Below are 25,344 nucleotides of genomic sequence, written 5' to 3'. Positions count from 1 at the left end.
ATGCTTGAAAATATTCATGGACTTCAGCATCCATCACAAAAAACCTCTGCAGTTATGAAAACCACTGATAAAATCCCTTCCTGTACTTCAAAACCACCAGAACAGCAGCTATACCACAGTATGACGATGGAAAGAACAGATGGAAGACAGTCAGACAGACTTCTCTAAGTTGAAATTTGTATTATTGCTTTTATTTTTCAAAGCAGCAGATTAACTCTTGTACTGTATAACACTGAACATCAAATTACATTTTCTATCTTGTTCTTCTGCTCTGTCACTAAAGACACGGTAACATCTTGCATGAAGGCTACTGCTTCGTTATCTAATATACCTGGATAGATATCTGACAATCTGCAATACGATGTCATATATATTTTTTTTTATCCTTTGTTATTTTTAAACACCTCAAACAAAAAGCATTTGGAGAAATTAATTTTTCACTTAACCAGACTCACACTATTCTCCAACTTCCTTAAAAAAAAAATCTTCCCTGTAACCTACCTGTATTTCCTATGATGTAAATACATAAAAGTAATTTACTAAGTCACCTGCCAACTGATGGTAGCAGAGATTTCATAAGTTAACCAGTCTCTGAGCTGCTGGTAGGTATTAGCTGAAGACCAGCCAATCCGATAGTAAGAAAAAAATCCTTCCTAGTGCCAAACCACCGAACAGCAGAATGTATCGGTCTAATGTCAATGGTAGGAAGGACGGAACTATTATTAAAGAAAGATATTTTTTTAAGTCATTTATGATTATTTGATTTAAACTATACTGTTCACCTGCTCCCCTCTCAAATACATTATCACAGGGAATGAAGATTTGGTCAGTTACAAAACTCATAAAAACATGACTGTGATCCCAAAATGTATTTCCAAATCATGTGGCTGTACGATGAAATATAACTTGCTTGGTGTAACAAAGGATAAGAAAACTCAGTCTTTTATACAAGTAGACATTATGAAATGTGAGACAAAGTTGTAGGAAAATACTGAGAAATGTATTCAGTATAAATAATGTCAACATTGAAAAGAAATGAGTGTAAGCATTGTGCTAAAAGTCCATGCAACTTCCTTAATTTAAAAAGTACTCATTTAAGGAAAAAGTTGAAACAAGGTTCAATAAGTATAAGCCCTATTCCTCGTTATAAATGCATGCTGGAAAGTAACTTTTGAGGAAATTTTATGCTTTATTTTGACATATCAGTCTTACAATCAGTAATTGATTCTAACGTATTTTCTTCTTCCTGCATAGAGCATACTTCCTCCCTGAAGCAGAGTCTATCACCTTTTAGATGCGTCAGTTATTAATATCAAGTTTTAAAAAATGAAAATGCATTTGAATAACTATCTGCACATGCCCAGACACTGGTATTTTAATTCAGCTTGAGCAACAAGTAGGAAAGAGGAAGGTGCTTCAAAGTGCCTTCCTAAATCAGAAAGTCATTTATGGAAGATAGTTATTATCGTAGGCTTTACTGTATGTGGTCATGTTAATATGCTCTTTTTGTGCTTTACGTGCTACATCCTGATTTTCCACATCGCAATCAACATTTCAACTTGGGCATTTCAGACAGTAAATCAATTTTTTCACAGAGTCTAAGAATTCGTCCAAGCTAAGAGTAGACATTTCCCTGCTTAAACTAATTTGAAGAGACATCATTGTAAATCAAATTAGGAAGAAAAAATTCCAAAACTGAGACTGTTGAGAACAAGCCTATTCATTTGTACCAGCATGGTGCTTCTGCTTGTGTGCATCTAGAATGACTGGCATTTAAGTATTTATGTGATATTCATGCCAGGACTTTACTAGGAGCAAAGTGCAAAAAGCCCAAGCTAAAAGGTGTGCATGTCAGTTCCACAGAACTTTGAAGCATAGGTTTCAATCTCCCCACACAGAGCACAACAGTTCAGCCAGCATTAAATTTTAAGACCATGGAAATCAATGGAACATAACTGTGGGGAGGAGGCATGCACTTTGTGCTGTGCTGCAGAGCACCAGATTGCCAAGCCAGGTCTAAAACTCTTCAATAGTCACAGAGTTTAAAGTGAGAAACCGTGCCTCAGGCTATGCAGTGGAATCCCACTGGAAAGAAACCATGGGAAAACAAGCAAGCACTGAAATACTGGCATACAAAAATATCATGTCTCAAAAGCTGTACATCATGTCGTACAAATGGAAGACCGTGCAAAGTGGCAGCCTAGCTATCTCTGGATGGGAAGCAAAACAGAGACATTAACCTTGTGCTGCACCTAAATAATTAAAATTCTTCTGATCGAGGACTTAATTATTCAGTTGCAGAACCACGGTCACAAAACTATCTTGCATCCACATTTCCATGCAATACTCCCTGCAAATCGTGCATATATGTCAACATCCTTTGGGGTAAGAACAGACTGCTCAAGTCTCTACCATGTAGCATAGATGTGCCTATATGTCTTTTCCTCTGACATTCACTAGTGATGAAAATAAAAATACATCTAAAATAATTACGAGCATTTTGAAATTGAAAATCTGTTGGTTTTGCTGGCAGCAAGTTTGGACTCTTTGCTTAATGACTTCTTAATAAATACAAAAAAATCAATAGATAACTAAGTCTTGCAAAGCTGTAGAATGCACTTAATTCCACTGTCAGCTGTGTTAGCAGGCTGAAGGTTTATCCTCCAGGAAATATTCCTCCATTATAGAACTCGGCAAGTAAAACAAGATTATAAATACAGTAAGCTAGAAATGACAACAAAGGAAAAAACTCCCATTAGTTTAAGTCAACTTATGTAAGCCTACTTCCTTTCTATTGCCAAAAGAAATTATTTTTCCTCTCTTTTTTCTTTTTTTTTTTTTTTTTTTTTGGGGGGGTGGGGGGGGAGGGGAGGGCAAAACCAGACATGTTGCTCAAGCTGCATCTGATCTAATCCTAGTAAAGAGATTATTCTCCTTTCCCAATCTACCTCTATTGGCACATGCCTATGTCCTCCACCACCTCAGAGACTACTGCTCAGAGGTGGCAGACAGATTCACATACAGTCACCCTCACCCTAGTTCTGTCAAAATAATTCTATTTTCAAGCACTCTGCTAGGAAAAATGCTGATCCAGCTCCTTTTACCAAACCAGTTTCAGGAAAAGCATACAGAACAGCTTATGACAGCTGGTTTGAATGGGACAATAATGCCCAGCAAGCATAAGTGGCAGAGCACAGTAATTTCTTAGCAAAGGTACAGAAAAACCTTGTCATAATCATAAGCACAAAGGAGATCAAGCAAGAACTACTAGCTCATATGGAGAATGGAGATCTAAGTTCAGGACTGGGACCAGGAGAAAGTGTTTTTCAGTAAGCAGGGGAAAAAACTGCAATGAGAAAAGGAACACAATGTGCAGTTGTCAAGGTGTTGGTACAGGCCTAAATGGGAACAGATTAAATAGTGTGAGGACAGAATGATGTAAGTTCACGTAAGATTTAGCACAAAAATACTCCTGCATAACCACATGCATTCTTTGGGCCTTCCTGGGAATGTCAAGATAGGAAATGGAGGCAGCAGGTACCCAACTAAGAAAGTAAAACTGACCTCATTATAAAAGGCATTTTTATTTCTTTAGGCACATTTAGAAAGGTTTTCTTTGTGTGTGTAATATTTTAGTCCAGACCAAAATGGAGGCAGAGCTACAATGAAGATTATGAGACAAAGTCTTTAGAAATAAATAATGGTTTTATACTTGAAAAAGCTCTCAGGCGTAGGAGTGTCTCTTTAGCTCTAAATTTCTTACAGTGAAAAAATGGTTACACTTAGCACATTTACTCTAAACAGAGATTCAGTAAAGACTGTTTTCTTGCATCCAGCTGTGATTAGAACCTATTTAGTTTCATTATTGTTTCTACTGTAAAAGGCCTGCATCACTTCATTTTTCATTGTATTCATTTGTATCTAGAGGTCTGAGTGAGATATTGTTTACCAATGTAAAAACCACAATTATTCAAGGCAATCAAATTATAGAGGTATGTATCTAAGAATCCTACTATCTACCCTTAATTCTCAACCAGAGCCTGTAGATATGTAATTTCTTAAAATCCCAAATTCTAACTACTTCATTTTTGGTAACAGCAAAGGGTAGTTAAAGAAAAGACTTGACACTTTTTGAGAAAACATGTAGTGCATCAACTGTCCCCGCAAATCACTATGAATCCTTACACTTTACAGTTATTCTGGAAATGTTGTGCAAGTTCAAGTCCCAGAAATATTCCACACTGAATAATTCTCCAGAAATGGAAAAGGATTAAGAAGTCTTCCAGATCAGTAAGTACCTGCTGTGATGTATCCAAGTAGCTGCCTGCTTGCTTTCCTAGGGATGGAAGAGGCAACTGCAGCCTAATACTGATTTTGCAACAATAATGTTGTTGACTTCAAGTAGTCTAACCCTCTAGTTTGCACCAGTACTTGATAAAGGAGAATTTAGTGCCATTTAAATTAGTCTGTCAAGTATGTCAGTTAGTGAATAAATCTAACACTTTTAATGACTAAGAACACTAGGAGAATGAGAGAGTAAAATGTGCAAAATACAGAAGCCCACAATCTGGAGGATCTAATAAAAAACCCCCGGAAAGGTACAATACAAAGACAGTTTAAAAGGCAAGGAGAAGTGTTTGCATCTAGAAGTTTCTGTAATATTAAAATCAGACAACCTGGGCTTTTCCTCTTTCTGCAAACTACAAATGTAAAGTTTACCTTATCATATAAACAAAGACTGACTGCAAAAGCTCAAAAACAGGACTTGTTTTCAGTTGATACTGAGATGATGTATTTACAACATCCTCTTGAATTTCCTAGATTTTATGCAACGCTAACGTAAGCAGATGAGATCCTGCTGTGTGTCACTTCTGGTACTGTACTATGCTATGCTTCACTTTTCAACAGGTATCGTATTTTAGAGTTTTCCAAGTGTATGTCACCAAGACACATTCACCCTCACCCTGGCTTTGGTTTTTATCTACATTCCTGTGAAATCCATATTTAGCCAAGTATTCACAAGCCTCTTCCAAGTACTTGAAAAAATGCTGAGTGTAAACTCAATAGCAGAAAACACGTTATCACTGTCCACAACTACAGGTAAATATGAGGTGACACAGACTTAGAAAAATAAAACTGGAACAGCTTCTTCAGCTCATGTACTTTGGACAAATAATGTAGAATTTTAAGTCAGACTGTAGGCAGTCTTATACTAACAAAAGGTAAAATGCTACTCTCTTTTTTACTTTCATCAGCTGTCAGCATCTGCAAGATCAGATTTGAATGTTCTGAAGCCTTCTTTTATCATCTTCTAGTGTACATAAATCCATTATAGAATCCTGCTTTTTCCCAGTGGCAATCCTACTGCCAGAAACCATGTTCTCTATGGATAGTTGCCAGAAAGCCTAGCCCACATTCCGATGCCTTTTTTTTTAATTATATGTCACATTCCTAGGCTCTTCTAAATATACTACCAGCATCTCAGAGAGTAATAAAGCAAATGTTGAAACTATGTTAATCATGGCTCATTTTTCATTATTATCAATCTCTTCCACAATAGCTGTTTAAAATGTATCAATTGATGTGTAGAAAGAAATATCTGAGTATCTTTGGTATCTTTGGAAGGTATACCTACGGAAGTACACATGCAAGACGTGTTTCAGAGTAGTGAGTCCCAAATCACTCACATTCTGAATTAATAGGAGAGAGAGAGAAAAAGAGATATGAAAACTGACTTTGGTGCTGATATATAATCCATGTAAATGAGCTTTACTAAAAAAAAAACCAACAGCAACCGAATTAAACAGTGCCTTACACAGGCTTGTTCTCACACCTGGACTTCTGCCTTGGTACTGCATTGTCCAAACTGCATTCAGATTGATTCTGTACTTTCCAAAACTACACTTTCCTTTTAATATGGAAAAAAAAAGTAACCTTCTTGTTCCCTTTTTTCATCTGTGAATATACCCATATGATTAATTTACTAAGACCCTTTCCCCTATTTTCTATCAGAAATCTGTAGACAGTTGATAATTGCCAGTTACCAAATTTGTGGATAGAAGAAAGAGCTACTGCTTGCTAAGACAGTTACCACAGAAATTCTTACTTAATCATAGTTATTTATTCATTGTTTAAAAGGATACTGCCTTGCAAATCCTGTAGCTGTAGGCAACGAAAATACTTTGTGCTTAAGGAGAAGAAACAGAATGCACTGACAGATTTAGAATCCCGATGTGTACTTAAACATTTCAAAAGCAAAACATCATAAGCAGTCATTTTCAGGAAAAATTAAGGAGGCCAATTCCATCAGAATGTTCTGCAGTTTAAATGGACCCCCAGCCTTGCTGTGAAATGGCCTAGAGCTGACAGAGGTCTCTCTGTATTGACAGACAGATAAGCACACTTATCTGTAAAGCACAATCATCCCATAATTTTATTTAAATTCCTTCAGTATGTGAACATTATCAGAATGACAAAATACTGTTTTCTGAGCCCCATAGGCTTTATTGTCCAAAGATCAGTAACTCTTCTATTTTTAATATTAATTGACAAGCACTGTAAGATATGGAGAAACTAGGGGACAAGGGTTTTGCAGTAGATGGGAATGAAAAGTATAAAAGCACATCAATAACCAGACCAGCTCTTTATATTTTAAAACGCTGATCAAGAATACTGTAAATGTTGAACTGTGATTCTTTATTAAATTTACTAATTTACACTCTTCCTTCTACATTTATAATAGATGCATGCAATCTGTACTCAAAGGCAGCACTAGAGTTACACGTATGTTTATAAATTAGATTGGCAGCCTTTTTTATTGGGTCTCTTCCTTTTTCCTTTACAAAAATATTCAATGTTAAATTTTAATATAGTTTTTATATTTATGGTGTTTCATCTTTCTTTATTTCATCATAAATGTCACAAAATTTGCTTTTGCTTTTTATTTTCAGGTTCTAAACTGGATGGTTTCCTTAAAATGGAAAGTATTTAGTCCTGTTGTGATCATCATCATTTTTAAGCTCTTCTACACAGAGGCTGAAAGAGCCAGAAGATACATGAAGAACAGCAGTGCATTTGTGTCGCGTGATTTTTAAGCCAATTTCATTGACTTCAGCAATTCCACAGCTGGGAGGGATCATTATGATCATATGCAAGCTGACCAGGCCAAAGGTTTTCCCAAATAGTAATTCTAGGCTAAGTTAAAACAAAAACAAAAACAAAAAAACCCACAAAACACCAAACACACACAACCAACACAACCTGCTCTGGATTAGGGGCCTGGGGGGAAAGACACAGGACAACACCCTTCTAATAGACCATTAACTATCTTCATTGAAAAACAAACCAAAAAAACCCTAACGACCAAAAAAACCACCAGAAAAAAAAAAAAAAAGCTTTAACTGAGCCTATATTTGTGCAATATGTAAAATAATGGAACCCAGTTTCAGGCACTGGATGTTTTTAAACCTTTCATAACCAGATTATAGAGCCTAGTATTAGCAATTAACTAGACAACAACTAATTAATCCTTTAATCATGTCTTTAATAAACTAAATGGACTGAGCTCCTGCAGTATTTCAGTCTAAGGCATATTTTTCGGCCCTTTCACAAGTGCTGTGACTCTCCTCTGAACCCATTGCAAATTATCAATATCTCTACAACTGCAAAAAAAAACAAAATGAAGGAAAAACCTTAGAATAAGCTTACAAATAAAAAGTTCCTTTTTCTATGCTGACTTGAGAGTCCTGTGTTTAAATATTCAACGACCACACTTGCCTGTTTTCAACTGAGTTTGGGCTGTGGTTTTGCCTAGTAATTCAATAAAATAAAACATAACCTGGAAATGAACAACAGGCATTTTCTAGAGATATGGTGTGAAGACACTTAGTTGTAAACCTATCAATATCTACTGCCTCTACCCTCAGGCTAGGATTTAATTAACTTATCACCCCTCTGCATTACAGAACTGAAGAAACAGGCAACAAAAAAATAGAAGTATACATGCCTCTTCTTGGTAAGAGTAACATTTCCAGACATTGTCAGTCTCCAAGCCGAGACTATCATATCCATGTGTAACAAAAATGTCAGCAACAAACCAGATTTTGGCAGTTGGAAGACATTTAAATGATAAAAAAAAAATGTTTTTCTGCAGCTGCATGAAGTGATGATTTTGGCTGGTTTGAATTAGACAAAGTAGAAACAGGAATCATGACAGAGCTCTATCTCCCCCATCTCTACAGGCAGTGCCTGTATTAGAGGCCAAAAGGAGATGCAACAAGCCCTTTGACTTTGGCTTTACCTGTAATTAATCAGCATAGAAAAATGTATCCTATACACAGCAGTACTACATATCATGCAGCTGAAGCTCCTTTAGTTTTCCAGCTCTCCTAACTACTCAGGCTAGTTTGCTTCTCCAGAAAAACAGGATTGCCTGACTTTTTTTTTTTTTTTTTTTTTTTTTTTTTTCCTTATTTTCCTCCTTAGCAGTTCTGGAATGAATGAATTTATAGTCAGGCTCAGTTAAATAAATATTAGCACTTGCACAAAAAAAAATGGTTTGGTAGCTTTAGAAGCTTTAAGCATTTTCCAAATCTCTTCAAAATATCCCATATTAATCATTGCACAACCTTTCAAATACTCTCTAAGAAGCTTTGTTACTTTGTAATCCCTAATTTAAGACAGCACTGTACAATTTTCGGCTTCTCAAAATTCTCAGTCTGAATCATAACTTTGAAGAGAAGCTGTCATATCAATTGCTTCTCTTACCAGTCCAACCAATCCAAATTAATTCTCGTTCCGTTTGTGATTATACAGTATCCTTGCATGAATTACGACAATTGCTAGCCTGGAATGTATCACGAGGAAAGTATTTAACGTATTTTTAGCTGTCTTTATTACAGTTAAAACAAGGAAGAGGAGCCAGATAACGAGATTAGGCAGCTCTCTACAGACCAATGACAAATATACTGTAGACATTTTTCAGAAACTTTGGCGCTTTCCTTCTTAAATTTTGTTTTATTACTGGCTTGGGAAAAAGAAATAGGTGGCTGCTGCTTAAGCACAGTAAAACTACAAACTTCTGCTGTCTGATCAAATGGATGTGGCAAAGGGAAAATGAGCAAACTGGTACCTGAGTTCAGCTTATATTCCAAATTTTCAGACCTAAGTCCATCACTCCTAACACAACTATTAATGCCATGTGCTATCCAGCACCTATGACAAATAGTCAGGGGAGTAGAAATTTTAATGTAGTTTATTCCCCCTAAATATTGTCTGGAAACTCACAGCAGCTGTGTGTACAGTCATATACAGCTAGAATTATTCCCAGAAGCTTGAGAGAATAAATCTAATAAAACATTCCCCTCCCATCTACCCTGTATCTTTCAAAGACATTTCTAGCTCTCAGCAAAGACAGAATGTAAGTTGTAAGTGATGTAAGACAATGTAAGATCTGTTCAGCTGATCTGGAGATTCCAGAAAATAAATCATAAGAATAAACATAATCTGCCATATTGTATGGCAGAATTCATGCAAGTCTAATATGCAATTCATTGACCAAATTAAATTGCTGAATTGCCACAGAACAAAAGATATTACAGAACTGTCATACTTTAAGCATTCTTCCATGCTTCTTTTCAGTTAAATCGCAAACTGGAAAACACATACAACATATAGGTAACCAACAGGTGCATTTTAAAGTTCTTATGTTTGGCCCCAGTAGAATGATGAAATAAAACAGCTTACCCTTATTGTACATATTGGTTGGTACTTGGACATCACTCAGACTGATGTTCACTGGCAAGTTGTTGAAGTGGTCATTTGGCACCAGAATGAACTCCTTTCCCAGCTCCAAATAGTTTCCTTCTTCATCTCGTTCATTTATGAGCACAGCATTGAAGTATTCATACTGCAACAGAAACCCACATTCAGTATTCAGAATTCACATTCAGCGTAAAAACGTGACGTTTGAATATTTTAACATATCTATCAATCCATTGATTAACATTTACACGTATCTCCATCTAGAATAGAAGAACAAGATATTTTTGTCATCTCTCAGATTCCCTCTATACTGCTAGTGCAGGCACATTTCTGAAACCAGATTTATCAATACATCAAGAAAACCACATATTACCACAGATCTCTGGCTGCCCTGAAAACGATAAGGGCAGCTCAGCAAACACCTGGAACAAAAGCAACGTATGCACTATTCTTAATACAAAGCTGTCTAGAATTAAATAATTCCATGGATAATATTTAATGATGATCTCCCTGTTTAGCTTATTTCCATCAGTTTAAGTACTGCTATCAGTGCTGAACTTAGGTCTTGACAAACTAAAGGTGTTTTTACTTCATAACAATATTAACTACAGCTGTTGTTGCTTACCAAATGTGTACTGACTGACATTTTCTAAAGCAAAATATTTTCTTTCTGCTGAATTTTACAAATGCACATCATAGTAGCTATTGTAAAAATATGCATACTTTAATAAGGACATCTAAACTTAGCCGTGACTTATTTTGAACAAGAAATTATTGTCTGCCTGTACAGATTCCTAAAGAGTATTCTGCCTATTTTGTATAGAACTATAACAAGATAAGCAAAAGCAATTTAGATAAAATTATTGATTTCTTTATGACCTAGTTTAACCAGATATCCTATCAAGCTTTGAAGGCAACAAACAGTGAAGACTACTTTTGAACCTCTTAAATAACCTTAACCCTTGGCAAAATTTTGTGATGAGTTTCGTAATTGAAAGAGACTAAAAAGTTTAGTGTCTTTGAAGACTCTGATTTAAATATGAGTCTCTGCCCTAACTATCCATTTGAGAGTAAATCAATATAATAATTAGACATGAATCTAAGCATTCACATATCATAGATATACCTGTACAGCCTGTAAAAGGATAAATATATTATACCATTTACAAAGCTAAAACAGGATTTTAGATGAAAGTAGAATGCAATAGAAGTCCCTGTATATGAGCTAGATTTTGAGGACCTTCTGTGTATGACAGAAATACTCAGACAAATTCATTGTTCCACATACTATTACTCACATATAAGAAAGATTGAAACACATCAGTATTTGAAAATCAATTTAACAGAAATTAATTGATGTGATTAAACATTTGACCTTAAAGTTATTTTACTTTAATTGGTTTATACTGAGATCAGGCAAATAATCTGCTGCATACATCTCATGAGTATATACAGATAATGAATCCTAAAGTTTTGGAAAAAAACAAAATAGTCTTTATTTTTTCCCTCCTCTGCCTCCAGGAGCCACGTGGGGGGGGTGGGGACGGGATGGGGGGGACCAAACCAAAAAGCGTAGAGAGATCATTTGTGTTAAGCTGTAGTTTCATTAAGCAATTCCAAAAATTAGTATAATGATTGAACACCCCCATAGATGTTACCCTTCTCTATACCATTTGGGTGATTGTGACTGTTCTAGATTTGATTCTTCTCATACCAAAACCAAAAGGATGGAGAAACATGGTAATTTCCAAGAAATATAAGTTCTCATTCTATTTGGGAGAAATCTTCTCCTACTCTGTTTATTATCCAGGTTTATCATGGATCGTTAACTGCACTGCATGCCTGCCACCCACATGAGACAGCAGCTTTTTCAGTTTACCCTTTCAGTAAAAGCCAGAGACAGCTGGCAGAAGACTTGAAAGGCCAACTCATATTTCCCATCTTAGAAAGAAATTGAATACTCCTTCCAACATTAAGCCATGCACTAATGACTGTTGTAAACTGCAATTCTATTCCAATTCCAAGCAAGGAAGAAGTAATCTGTGTAGGTTTTCCGTGATGTATTAGATAGTATCTAAGTGTGGAAGAAAGGCTGATATTACACCCCCTGGCAGTACAGTGATAAATAAGGTTATATATTTCATGCTTCTTTCTCACCAGCCACCTCTCTCTTCACACCCCCTGGCCAGCTATGTTCCAGCAGAGTGAGTGTGACTGTTTCATCTCATTTCCAAACCACTTGTATTCTTGTCCTTAAAGACATGGGTTTGTTTTCCTTTCAGTCTGTTGAACATGGCATTGCCTCCACAACTGCCAGAGCTGCAGATAAGCCATTCTGTTTTTTCCATGATGTTTCTTGGCTTTGTAAGTCTTCTCAGGATGGTCACAGAGAAATAAGAGGGGGGTGTTTTTTTTGTTTTCTTATTAAAGACCAGTGTTGAAAGTATTCACAACACCTAACTCCAAGTTTTAACACAGAAGTTGTACTTAAATATTAGACTTTATGTCAAAGGTGAACACCTTTGGGGGTTAGAGATTCTGCACTACAATATGTAGCAACATACTGATCTTTTTTAACTGAGTTTAAGTTACAAACCAGAATAATTTCTACAGTAATTCACATACAGACTTAATGATTTCAAGGGCATAAATTTACCTGGCCCATGGGTTTTGTAATATTTTAGACATGGTAGGAAAAATGGAAAAAGTTCAAATAAGCATGTAAGAATATACATTGAAATAACCTCTAAAATAATTCTATTTCCTTTCATTCAGTGGTTTATTTCCTTTTCCAAAGAGTTAATTAGTACACATCCTCCTCCATCATGTTCTGTGAGTGGCAAGGCTAGCCAAGTATTAAAATCTCCTATATTCTAAATAAATTAAACCATTCATTTGACAATTAATGGTATTTAGGACTGAATGTTTCTTTGGTTGATTTAGTATTCACTGATTTGTTGGTCTGAGTCTGTATTTTCTCTTTTCAATTCTACAAGCATATACACAATAATATGGGGGGTTGGGGATGTTAAAACAAATTGGAGCATAGAGTAGTCCTTATGGTATTACAGATAATTAATAATTTCCTAAGGGTTTTTTTCTGTTTCAGTTGGGGTTGGGGCGTGGGGGAGTGGGTTGGTTTGTTGGATTTGTTTTTTGGGTCTTTTTTTTTTTTTTTTTTGAAAATGAAAAGCCTACAAAAATAACATATTTAAGACAGTCCTGCAAATTCTAAGGATTAAACATCAGGTAAAATATACAGCTCAAAAATACTACTGAAAAAGATCAGCATTTAAGCAGAGCTGTTATACAGTGGCTTCTTTGGGGCAATTTCCTTCCAAGGAAATCATTGAGTGTGACAGCTGAAAGGTGATAGAAGAAATATTAAAAATAAAAATTGGAGAAAAAAATATTAAAATAAATCCATCTGACATTCTGACACTGCATTTGAGATAATGCCCAAGGGAAAGAGGATAAAGTCCTGTTTGCTGACAACACAAATACTCCACCTGCTAAGCTCTAAGAGAAAATGACTTCAATTTAATCTTGTCAATGGAGGTCAATCCTTGTTGCAACCTTAACTAGGTGAGTTCTGAGTGCACACAATTTAACATGCCAAAAAGTTATTAGTCTAATAAATAACAAAATAATTACCCAGGGTGGGAGCGTAGCCAGGCTTTACTGTGGCTTGGTTAATGAGTAAGTTTACACTAAACTTAAATATAGACTTGCATGGTGAGCAAAAAAGTGGAAAAAAACACTCAAAGGAAATCCCATTTGTGTAATCTGTTATATACATCTCAAGATCTAAACATGAACTTTGATACTTTTGTGCATTTAAATTTGTTCAAGTAAACATACTGGGGTTTTTTGTTTGTACATTGCTTTGCAGCATCTGCATCATTCTGAGTGTTTGATCAACCATTTTGAAAGCCCTCATTGTATCGTAATGAAAAAGACTTAGAGCAAAGCCATAAAAATTGGGGACAAATAGGAATCTCAGCTTTCATGTGATACTAATATTTTACCCTTGTGAAGAAAGCCTTCCCAATGCAAGCCGCTATAAACTGATCAGTAGTTCTCAATTGAACAAGCACTGGACCATTCTGCCTCAGCAAGGAGCTGATCATATCTGAGAAATCACAAAGAATCATATTGCTAATAGTCAGCAGAACCCTGGGCTGCTCTAACATACTGGTATAATCGTAGCAGAGAGAATTATGGGGCTGTTAAGAGATTGATCAGGAGGTTCATTCAGACTGACTAGCAAAGGCAAGCTTTGTTTGAAAACTGTAAGATAGCCTCAGCCACAATACAAAAGCATGTGCTGTAAGGCCTCTTAGGATGGCTGCCGCAGCCATTTGTTAATGATTAAAAAAATTCATTCATTCATTCATTCATCCAAAAGGTATCCCAGAACGGTTACGGGGAAGTGCAAGGTTTGTGGCACGCAATGAGAACACAGGGGCAGGCTGCAGGGGAGAACTGATCTGCAAGGCAAGAAGGAAATTTTGAAGCTCTCTGTTTCAGTTTAGCCACTCGTTTTGGCATAACATCTCAACTAAACAAGCACCTTGATTACAATCAGTACTCTGCTGAAACAAGACATCAGTAATCTAGATATAATACTGAGAAGTACTGCACATGTCTTGCATAATTGCAGTATTGTACAAACTGTGGTAGATGAATGACATTCTGTATTTCCATTTACATTTATCTTACTTTAAACAGATAGCCTGTGATGCTTAAATTATTTATCAAATATTTGTTAACACTGTAAACAGCCTATTTATTTAAATATAAATATTTACTGTTTCATTTAAAAGATACATTCTAATGCAAATTGCCTTTGCAACTTCGAGAGTACTTGGCATATGAGAGTAAACACATATTTGTTTCATCTTATTTTAAAATGAAGTATTTTGTTTTAGTGGTATGAAACAACGCAAGCCACAATTCTAGTATGATTTTTTTTTTTTCTATAGTACAGAAATTATTTTTACCAATACAGTATAAAAAAATAAAAAAAATCCCATTCAGAGAACTATGAAGACTAGGAAGGTGAAAGAACACAAATGGGAATGATTTGCCCTAATGGGTCAGCACTATAGCAGTATTGGGGCTACACTGATAATTTTTAACTATGCAAGAACCATCTTCACAGTGTTTCTCTGCAACTATACAGCTCATCGAAAGACAAAGCTGCACATCTCTGGAAGACACCAAATCAAGGAAAATTTATGGAATTTGCTTTAAATCTCAAAATGCTAGAGCATGACAGAGAAAATGAAAAAGTAACAAACGACATGGAAAATTAAGGGGAAAGCAAAACCTAGCATTCAATAGCACACACAGCTAGAAATGAACAATAATTAGAGTATCAATGACAGTTTCAAAGACAGCTATTATCATCAATGAAAATAAAAAAATAGAAAAGTCTCTTTTCTCAAGACTCTGACAAGTAAGACACAACTCTGAGAGGGCAGAAATAACATGTAAACAACAGAATACGAAAAGTTATCCACTCATAGAGGCTTTCCTGCTACAAAACACATTGACAACAGTCTCCGCTGGTATTCATGCGTTAACAAAGAGGGAGATGACTGAATGTGTATCAGTTTCTAAGGCTCAAAAAATTTTCTTCTGACAGTTGTCCAGTAAAGAGAATTTACATTTGGAAGCATATGATTAAAGCTCTCATATTCAAGAACTTAGTCTGATGTTTAGTGAGCAAGTATAAAAGGTCATAAAAGCAAACTGCCTCGTTGAATAAAAACTCTTCTGAATTTTAAAAAGCTTTTAAATTTAAGAAAACTGTCATCTCTTGTTGTAAGATACAATCTTTATAGTTTCTTTCTTGCTCCTCTACAGGAACTTCCAAAGCTTTTTCTCCCTCTTTTTTTCATGTCTTTATGCAACAGCCAGGTTCAGAAAACACTGGGATTTTGAAATGTTATGAGTCCCTCTCTAATTATGGAAGCAGTACAGACATGTTACTTGCATCCTTGCAAAAATAACTAATCTAATTAAGATGACCTTTCCCCAGGCTATCCATTCTCTCCCAATATAATTACCCTATTAAAATATTCTTAAAACAGGATAAATAAATAATACTTTATTACAGTATAAAATCAGTTATACCAGCATGTAAATTGATAATGCATCAGGGTCTCAGAGGTCTTGTAAGGATTTACTGATTCACTATAAGTGGGAAGTAGTAAATAATTATGATGGCTGTTTTAAATCAACTGCTAAAGTTAAAAAAGAGTCACTTTAGGTTACAAGTTTCAGATGAAGCCTCCTTTTCCTTTACAGATAAATAACTTCAAAAATATCTATTTCTACATGCAAAAGCCCTCAAGGTTCTTTTTTTGTCAGAAGGCTGAACAAAAACCTCTTTGGTGACCCTGATATTTAGTAAACACCACAAGAAAGGAGAAAAACCTTCCGTAACAGGCTTTCAGTTTGACATTTCAGACACCTGTATGACAAGCCTTACTGGAGAGCTAATGTTTTTGCTGGGTCTTAGAAATGCAAGTGTTCAGTGTATTCATTTTCATACACATAAAAAACTCCAAGGAATACTTTCTGCCAAAAAGCAAAACAAACCCCTACTGCAGTAGGGAGTAATTTCTCCCTCCTCCCAATGGATGTATATTAAAAAGGTACCAGTTACATAGCCGAGTAGGTTCAGGGCCAGTTATCGTGCTCCTGGAGCTGCAACAAACCATGGAGACAATTTACTGAAAATTTCTAGAGCAATGTTAAAGAATTTCATGACTTATGTGAATCACCTTATAATCAGAATACAGTGATGGTAGAGGCTGGGCATTTGCAAAGACTGAGCATTTCAAAACCACATAATTGCAACAAATACCAGAAAGCCTGCATCTCAGTTAATGAGCTTACACTCTACTACTGTGAAATAACAACAAAGGCAAAAATCCTTCAACCTGGGAAATCTACCAGTACAGCAGCATGGTCCTTTGATAAGGCTTATCATCATCTATTGCTAAGCAAGCGTGACAGACGTACCGCTGGGGCTGGGGCAGCCCCTTCCCAGCTGCACCTAAAGCGTTTCCCTCCTGCACCCCCACTCTGCCCGCAGCCCCGGCAGAGCTCCCTTGGCACTGCACGTCCGCTGAGGGTGCATCTTCCCAACTGGCTCCTGAGGGATGCAGTAGAGAACTCTACACTTAATGCTTCCAAGTCAGAAATATACTAATAGAAGAGGTTCGTTTTTCTTGCTAATAAACATGAGAGTTTTGATGGGCTTTATTTAAACCACACTTTGGAAGAAGCAGCAATTAGCCTGCATCTTTTCACTCCAAAAGGACAAGGTCTGTGCAACAGCAAAGGAAACAAGAGAAGACTAATAAGCACTTCTGAACACTTGAGGATGTTGAAACATTTTTTGAATATTTTCGTCAAGTTTGCCGTTACTTCTATGGCACAGTAGTGGTGATCCTGCCTTTTCATACTAGGAAAACCAAGATACAACGTCAATATTAATCTAGTCAAGACTTACTTATTTTCAGAGCATTAAAAACCCTCACTATGCCCCATTTTATTTTTAGAAGCGCTATCTCACTGATGTAGGTGTGGCCAAAACACAGATGTAAAATACTTATAGCAAAACACATGCCGACAAGTTGTCAGGATGCCTGGGGTGGCGGGGCTATAAGATGTCTGCAGCTTTGTTAAGCGGTTAAGGTGCACAGACACACACTGGAGAAGGCTTTCAGCCATTCTTCGCTTTTAAAGTCTAAAGACAGAAATAGAAATGCAGTTTGATACATAACGGAAACAGCAGCTTGATTTTAAAATATCTGGGTGGGGGTTTAACACTACTTTTGAAAAAGTGAGTGAGCAGATCACTTTTTCAGCAACTTGGAAAAGAAGCAAAAACCAAGTGTCTGATTTTTACAGGACTAACTACCGACTTTTACTCACCATGCTCTAGGCACAAGGTTAGGCATATTTTAAACCTGAACAGTATTGTGGAGGTACTTTTCACATTTAAAAGGTTAATTAAGTACAATTTAAAGTTTGTTGTGTTTACCTTCACAGTCCACTTCTGGAAAAGATTGTGTGCCTCAAGCCAACCATCAATTAATTTCTCCCCTCTAATCCACTAACTCAAATATTCCCAAAACCAATTTTATGGGGCATCTCTTAATAGATGCAAAAAAACCTGCACGACTTTGCCTCAATATGTAATTGTAAATATTGTCATTGAATAATTGTAAATTATTTAATAAAAATAAAAATAAATAATACCATTTTCATTACTAACTAGAACCACAGGACTCCATTTCTTTTTAAACCCCTGTAGATCATACTAAGCTACTGAACAAGAAGGATCAACAACATCTATAAAACAATTTTGTAAAAGAAAATACAAAAATTACAGACTTGCTTTAAAATCAATGCAGTAATATTTTCTGAAAGTTTTCCACCTCACAAGGTAAGCAATGAATAGGTGTTCAATATAGAAAATTTAAAAAAAACTCTCTATAGAGTTTAAAATGGGCTATAAAAATAGAAAAGCAAACTATTTCACAAACAGACAAGCTGAAAAGTTTTAAAGTAAATCAGTGTCGTTCCATGCATGTTCAGCTGATCTGACACATTCAGGTTGATGACAACCTCAAGGCTGCTTTTAATTATCAGTGCAGACGTATCTGACTTCTTTGTGCCTTTTACAAGCATATGCCCTAAGTGCCTCATTCCTACTTCCAAGCAGGAAGAAAAAACATTCCTCAAGCTCTGCATCTTCTCTGTCTCCCATGAGCAGCAACTTTAACCCAGGCTCTTCATAGTCTAAGGCATGCATATAACGCTGCTCTGTACACAGCAAAATCTGTACCGCCTCCTCAACAAGATACGCCCAGGGACAGTAGATAACCTATATATATATATATATAATGTTTTGCTAGGTTGGGTATTAATAATTATCCCTCATAAAACAGAAAGTAATAGGCAGTTCACATCCAGCAGACAACATTTGAACAGTAACTGTGGCTCTGAATGATGCATTAAATTTGTATTTTACCAAAATTTTTTTTCATACCAATGGGGGATAATCAAAATAATTACATACTGAAGAACTGTAACAGAACAAAATTTCATGGTGCTCACTGCAATCCAAGTTTTGTTACTCCCAACCACCCAGCACACACACAGGAGGTTAAATTAATATTATTGACTGCACAAAGGAAAGCAAAAGAACACGTGCAACATTATTGAATTTATTTGGGAATAAAGTGAGAGATGAGATGCTGAGCAACTGAATGTATACAAATCCTCTTCAAATGATTAATGACTCTCTCATGCAATATAGAAATTTGGTTAGCTAAGCCCACAGTTGAAATAACAAGACCACAATGATGAGTTAATTTAATAAAAGAAACACATGTCTCCAGAGCCACACAGTTTGAAGGTGGGGGGGAATGGAATGATGACACACAATGGCATCTCTTTTATTAATAAAATAAATTTGAAGTGTTAGAAAAAAACCTCACAAAAATGGTTATGAGAATACTTATTCTACAAAGGGTGGATAAAATAAAAACCTTAATTTTAAGAGAATATTTTGCAATCTGTAGTTATGTGCTAATATATTGGAGTACACTAACTTTCAAGTTACACTATGAGAGAACCCTTCAAACCTGTAGATCACACTAAGAACAGAGTGCTTTCTGATGGGATTGTTGCTGAACTGCAAGTATCCCTTCTTATTCTTTACAGTGCTGATTGCATGAATGAATTTTAAAAAATACATAAAGAAAATACTTTTACATGTCATTTTCTTAAGTCTTTTCTTGACTTCATTCAACAAGCATGAGTCCTAGATATAGGATCTCAGAATCCACATAAACCAGCTGAGGCAGATTTGTCTTAAATACCACTTTATATCTGGCCTGGGATCTAGGCTGGAGGGGGGAGGATGGAAAGAGGGACAGGTTGAGAACATGGATATTGCAAAATATCTGCATGGGTAAAATGAACACCTGCACACAATTCACTTCCTGAGCTTGTGCGAGTTGAGTGAGTGACTGGTGCAGGCCAAGAGTTAAGATTATGAAATATAAAAGCGGTCTCTTTATGTTTTCATCTTTTAACCGTTTTTCGCATCAAGTAAGGACAGGTTAGCAATGATAAATATAACAGCAGCAATAAAGGAACACATTATATAAACTGAACTCATCAGAGCAACATCATGAAACATATCTGGAGTCTGTATAATTATTTCTTCACTGTATTAAAGTCTCAGATACTCATGGAACGATTCGCTAGCACACTTACTGAGCTGTAGACTGTGTTGCTATTGTACTTCTACACATAACTTCAGAGTTATGGTCAAACCACAGCCTAGTGTAAGGCTCTGAAAGCAACTGAAGAAACTAGATATTCAGAAACACTACCATTTTCCATGTTCTAGCTGTATCGTGTGGCACTTCTATCTGTTATGAATTAAACCGGATAAACACTTTCAGAAAAGGTCAGGCAAACCAAGGCAATCAAAGTCATAAAATTCTAGTTCGAAACTCATCTGGGTGATGGGAGAACCGGTAGTTCTATCATCTACCCCGCAATCCAGCTTGCTCGCCAGTGTTGTTTACAAGTATTAGAAGTGCAAGCTAAAGAGGCGGGTGAGATAACATCTTCCAAAGACTCTAAAGAATCCAAGAAACATTCCTAGGAAGGGCCTTGCCTGAAGTTTCTGCTGAGAACTGAGGAAGTCACTAGCAGGCAATGGCAGTCCAGCCTGGGTACGTGGAGTCTTTATGTGTTTCTCTCAGCTCCTCAGGAAAGATCACATGCAAAGAGGCCTCTCAGCCATCTAAACAAATTAAAAACCATTTTGCAGCTCTCTTTAGTTACCCTCTCTAAACATCCTAATTTCGTATTTCACTGCTCCCTTCCTGTCTCTGGTAAAGAATAAATTGAAAACAAGAAGACACGAGGAGGAGTACGGTATCATCCAGTCACAAATGATTCTGAAATGCTCATCTGGTAAAAAACATGAAGAACCCTTCATTCCTACCAGATGTTTATCTCAGATTCTGCTTCTTTTGTTACCAGAACATCATACAAAGAATGACATTTTTAAGGACACACACATAAGGGTTTGGGTTTTTTTCTTAATTGCTACTATCTTCTTAATGGAAAACATGATATAGAAAACAGATATAGAAAAGAACCAAATGTACAAGAGCTATATAAGTTGCTAATTATGATTTTCAGGCAACTCCTGCATCTGCTTTAACCATTTATTGTAGAAAAAAAGATCAGTACAAATAGAACGTACTCCTTCACAGGAAGATTTATCAGTTTTGAATATGCTGACTCTGAGCTTATTGCCACTGCTAAAACAATATCCATAATAAAATACTTGATCTTTTTAAGTCTTATTTGAATTGATAATGACTATATTTAATGTATCTTACTTCCATGCTTGCTTCAAGTCTGTGACAAACGACACGTAGTACCAATAGCCTTCCCTGAAAAATACAGGTCGTAAGCCATCCAACCACTGCAATTCAGTGTCATCTCGAACAAAAGGCTTAACCAACAGGAGAAAATATTCGAAATAATGAAAAAATTGTGAGGCTGACCCAGAGGTTATTAATTCAGACTTCCCGGACACAAGCTTACTACACAGATGACTCACTATATGTAGATTCCAAGGGAGAAATTACACTAGACATTGTTACACTAGCCTTCAACTGCCAGAAAAAGATCCTCCCTCCTAAATAAGGTGCCATGAAAGCACTTCATTAAGTAACCATCTTGTCATTAGCTATTTCACTGAAATAATATACAGAGTGACTAGACCACACAGGGATCTGAACAACAATTCATACAACGTATCATGAAGAAATCCTGAAATGTAATACACATATCAGCCATTTACTGATCTGTAGTTTAAACAAACACAGAGACCTAAACCAGACAAACTTTAGTGACAAAAAATATTTTTGAAGACAGAAGGGCTTATGCTAATGGATACTGTTCAAAATGCCTAATGTAGCATGCATCATCTTAAAACAGAAATATGCCATGGATAATTCCTCAGCAAACGTTCAGGTCCTTGGAGTACAGATGTGAGTTTAGGTTTACCTGAGTTATATGATGACACTGAAAATTTGCAGTCTGTTTATAGCAAATCTGATTGTGAATAAGGAAATGACATCCCTGAAATCTCTCCAATTCCCATGCTGAATATTGTTGCATTTAGAAAGAGTTTTACAACAGGAAGGCTTATTATTAATAGAGGATTATTTCCTAATCATAAGAATGTGTCCACTTACACATATCCTGTACTTTAACTGCTTTACAGATAACTTGCATATTTGTCAGCATCTTGGGTTCACTTAGACACTGACAAGCCCTAAATGCTTCAAGGAAATGAGACATTCAATTAAAAAAAAAGCTTCTCATCTCTGTTACAGCTATGCAGAGACTTTGAATTCAATGTGAACAGTGGTTGCTGCAGCTGAAAACAATAGCTGTCCCTTTATCTTGAAGTGTATACATGACTAAGGAGCTAATCTGATACCATACCACTTTTATGTACAGAAGAATTAAGAGGGTTTCCAACTGCACATTTTAATACTCACTCCCCAAAGTCTCTGAGTGTGCCTGAGAAGGTGAAATAATTTTGACTTTTAGTGCTTCTTTGCACCAATAGTTCTTCACAGCTCCCAAGCATTCACACAATCAGAAGTGGCCAAAGAGCAAATCATCTTTCTGGTCTTCACTAAAGACATTTGGAAAGAGATCAGTGGTGCTGATAGTACAAGACCCACATGTTTAATACATTTTCATGTGCTCCCAGATCAAAGTATTAATGCACAACACCAGCATCTTCCAGCCAAAGTTCAAGTGTTAAATTGTTTTTTTCTCCTAGCTGAACCTTACAGTAATTACTGAGGGCCAGGACTTTGTCAGGCAAATATTAACACATGGAAAGAGAGAAGACAGTCTCAATATACAGCCAGCACTCTACAGTTCTCCGTGGAAAGAGCCAAGATTAGCTCACCAGCATCTTTCCTGGTTAGCTCCAATGTTCATGATTCTCAAATTTTCAGAGTATTTCCAGTGGCAGTGTTTGTACATCCCATCATACTGCTGCCCAGTGTTTCAACAGACCTGCTGAAGAACCTACTGAAGATGGTAATAAGAGCTTTAACATTTGTTTCTCTTACTCTATTCACTCTTTGTTTCTCTCTGATCTTCCTAGATCCAGTTTACATGAAATGGACTTGAGCAAACCAGATAAAATAAAAAACTTACTTTACACCAGCTTCACTGGAGTCTTACCATTTGACGCTTTGCTACGAACAACAGATTAGTAGGTTGATGAAGTTCCAGCAAGAATTGTGAAATTCTAAATGGAGTTTCTGAAAATCAAAATTTTCTGTTCCACTTCAAGGAGATAGCAATTTTTTATTATTTTTTTTTACTTCAAATTAGAAGTCTCAAGCATATCTATATATTTCCACAACAAAATCTTGCTGAAAATTGACTTTTCAATAGTTACTGATCTTTAACCACTTTGTTAAAAACGCAGAAAAACACCCACCCAAATCAGCATCTCTCAGGGCATAGATTGATCTTGATTTCCTAGCCATAAGACAGGAATTACCACATTTATCAGTCTTGCAGGACTGATACTGCCCGATATAAAATGTCCCACAGCATTACTAGCCTTTCAAAGCACTGCTGGTACTTCAGTATCAACACCTCTAATATATATCGCCGACAATAACAGAGTGATACTCCAGATTTCCTGCTTGAGCCCTTCAACCGACCATACTGAAAAGGTCCTGTTCGAACCTGCCGATTCCGAATGCAGCACCTGCACCTTGTGATCATGTTAACGCAACTTCCTAACAGGTTCCCTTAGGATGAAATCTTCACACAGCAGCTTGCATAACATTGTCTAACTCCAGGGAAGAGCAACATTAGCAACAGAAAGAATTTATCTCTCTCTCAGACTTATCTACTGAAATAATTTCGCCACCATAGTCAGGCCACGGTACTATTTTTAGCAGCAACAAAATAACTATCTGCCTGTATCTCAAAGCCTGGAAGAAACTCTTTATTTGACCTAATGTTTATAGACAAGCTAATCAGGGCATCATTAACTCAGAATGATAAGTAGTAAGACTGCTTCCTAATATGTTGTTAGTATCACTGAATCTGCCTCACTTGTGTGGATGCAGGCCAGAAGGCATCCTAGAATAGCTAAAAAGTACCCCTTCCTTTTTACATTTTCTACCAAGCCAATAGCTTAAGCATCACCATGAGTCACAGAGGTTGACTAGCTGGTTACAGTCATGTGTTGAAATTATAAATGTCAAAAGGCTGTGATTCACTTAAATCAAGTGCCTGTGTTTAATTTATTTATATTAAGCTTCCACATTTCTGAGACATAGTTTCACCCAACTGCTTCCCTAGGAGTGTAAATCACCATCAAAGCACAGCAGAGTAAATCTGCAGAACATAACTGGGTTTGAATATGACGCACAGCAAACAATTGCAAAAGCATATATACAGACTCATTGTTAAAGCTGGTCCAGCCTTGGAAGCGTCTTAACATTTTTCCACAGTTTATGCAGGAATTTAGAATGTTGCAAGTATATAATTAGTAGTAGATGTGATTAATTCATACTGTGGGAAAATACAGAAGGAACTGAAATAGAGCTCTGTGGATCTTTCTCTCCACCCAGACTACAATCAAGCATATGCCTATTCAAGTCTCTGAACATACTGCCAGAACTCAATTTTGGGAGCTGGCTTTTTCTCTCCTCTGGCTGTAATACTGAATGTTTCATTTTTCAATGTCACACTATTTACCATGCACATATTTTATTCATATCATTTCGCAGTATGGTTCTGGGGCTAGCTGGCTCATGGCGTCTTTGTACCTATTGTCCATCATTCTCTTTTTCATTTCTTTCTCACAAGGCTATTTACCAAGTCTTATTTGCCTATATTTGAAGAATAAGAGCAAACTATTATCAGTCCTTTGAAAGGCACATAATACAGAGTGCTAGGAAAAAAAGCTGCAGGTTTCATCCGCGTGGTGTGAGAAGAATCAGTTTTGATTTCTACTCTGATTCACTCTGGATTTTGCTCTGAGCTGTATGTCAGGATCAGATCTAGAAATTTTCAAAGTTTACTTATTGTAATGCTGAAAACATGAAACCCAAAAGTTTTTGGAGTTTGCTACCGAACAATAAATCAGTCCTCAAATTACTGCAATGGGGCTCAAATTTGCTTGAAGAGTTCTGCGAGCCCTAGCAAAAATCTCATGGAAATTTAGCTTTTAATGATAGCTGAAGTTCATCAATGCTTGGCATGGTTCCACAAGTTTTAACAAAGTTTGCAAAGCTTTGGCAAACGCATGCTTTAACCAGTGTTTACCTACCTGCAGAAGTAATATGTTCCTATGTATACACAATTTCTGAATTTGCTGTGTATTTCACCATGCTAAAATTCAGTGAAAGCAAAATGACAGTGAAAAAAGTGATATAAGGAATAAAGCACGGGAAAATATATGAATTTGGT

General features: G+C 36.3%; 1 protein-coding gene across 5 annotated transcripts in view; it reads right to left on the bottom strand.

The window, feature by feature from the left end:
• CACNA2D3 (calcium voltage-gated channel auxiliary subunit alpha2delta 3) overlaps window positions 1-25,344 on the bottom strand; it is a 469,002-nt gene that overhangs the window by 279,070 nt on the left and 164,588 nt on the right. For all 5 annotated transcript variants that reach the window (XR_003559900.2, XR_003559897.2, XR_003559899.2 and 2 more), the window contains one exon: window positions 9,745-9,907. Coding sequence is in view for 2 of the 5 variants with exons in the window: in XM_027805095.2 (XP_027660896.1) it covers window positions 9,745-9,907 (163 nt within the window). In the remaining 3 variants the exon portion in view is untranslated. The remainder of the gene's footprint in view (window positions 1-9,744; window positions 9,908-25,344) is intronic.

This window comes from Falco cherrug, chromosome 4 (genome assembly GCF_023634085.1).
Source record: "Falco cherrug isolate bFalChe1 chromosome 4, bFalChe1.pri, whole genome shotgun sequence".
In the NCBI taxonomy this organism is placed as follows: domain Eukaryota; kingdom Metazoa; phylum Chordata; class Aves; order Falconiformes; family Falconidae; genus Falco; species Falco cherrug.
The sequence above is the reverse complement of the archived record's forward strand: the minus strand, read 5'-3'. Positions and strand labels throughout refer to the sequence as shown.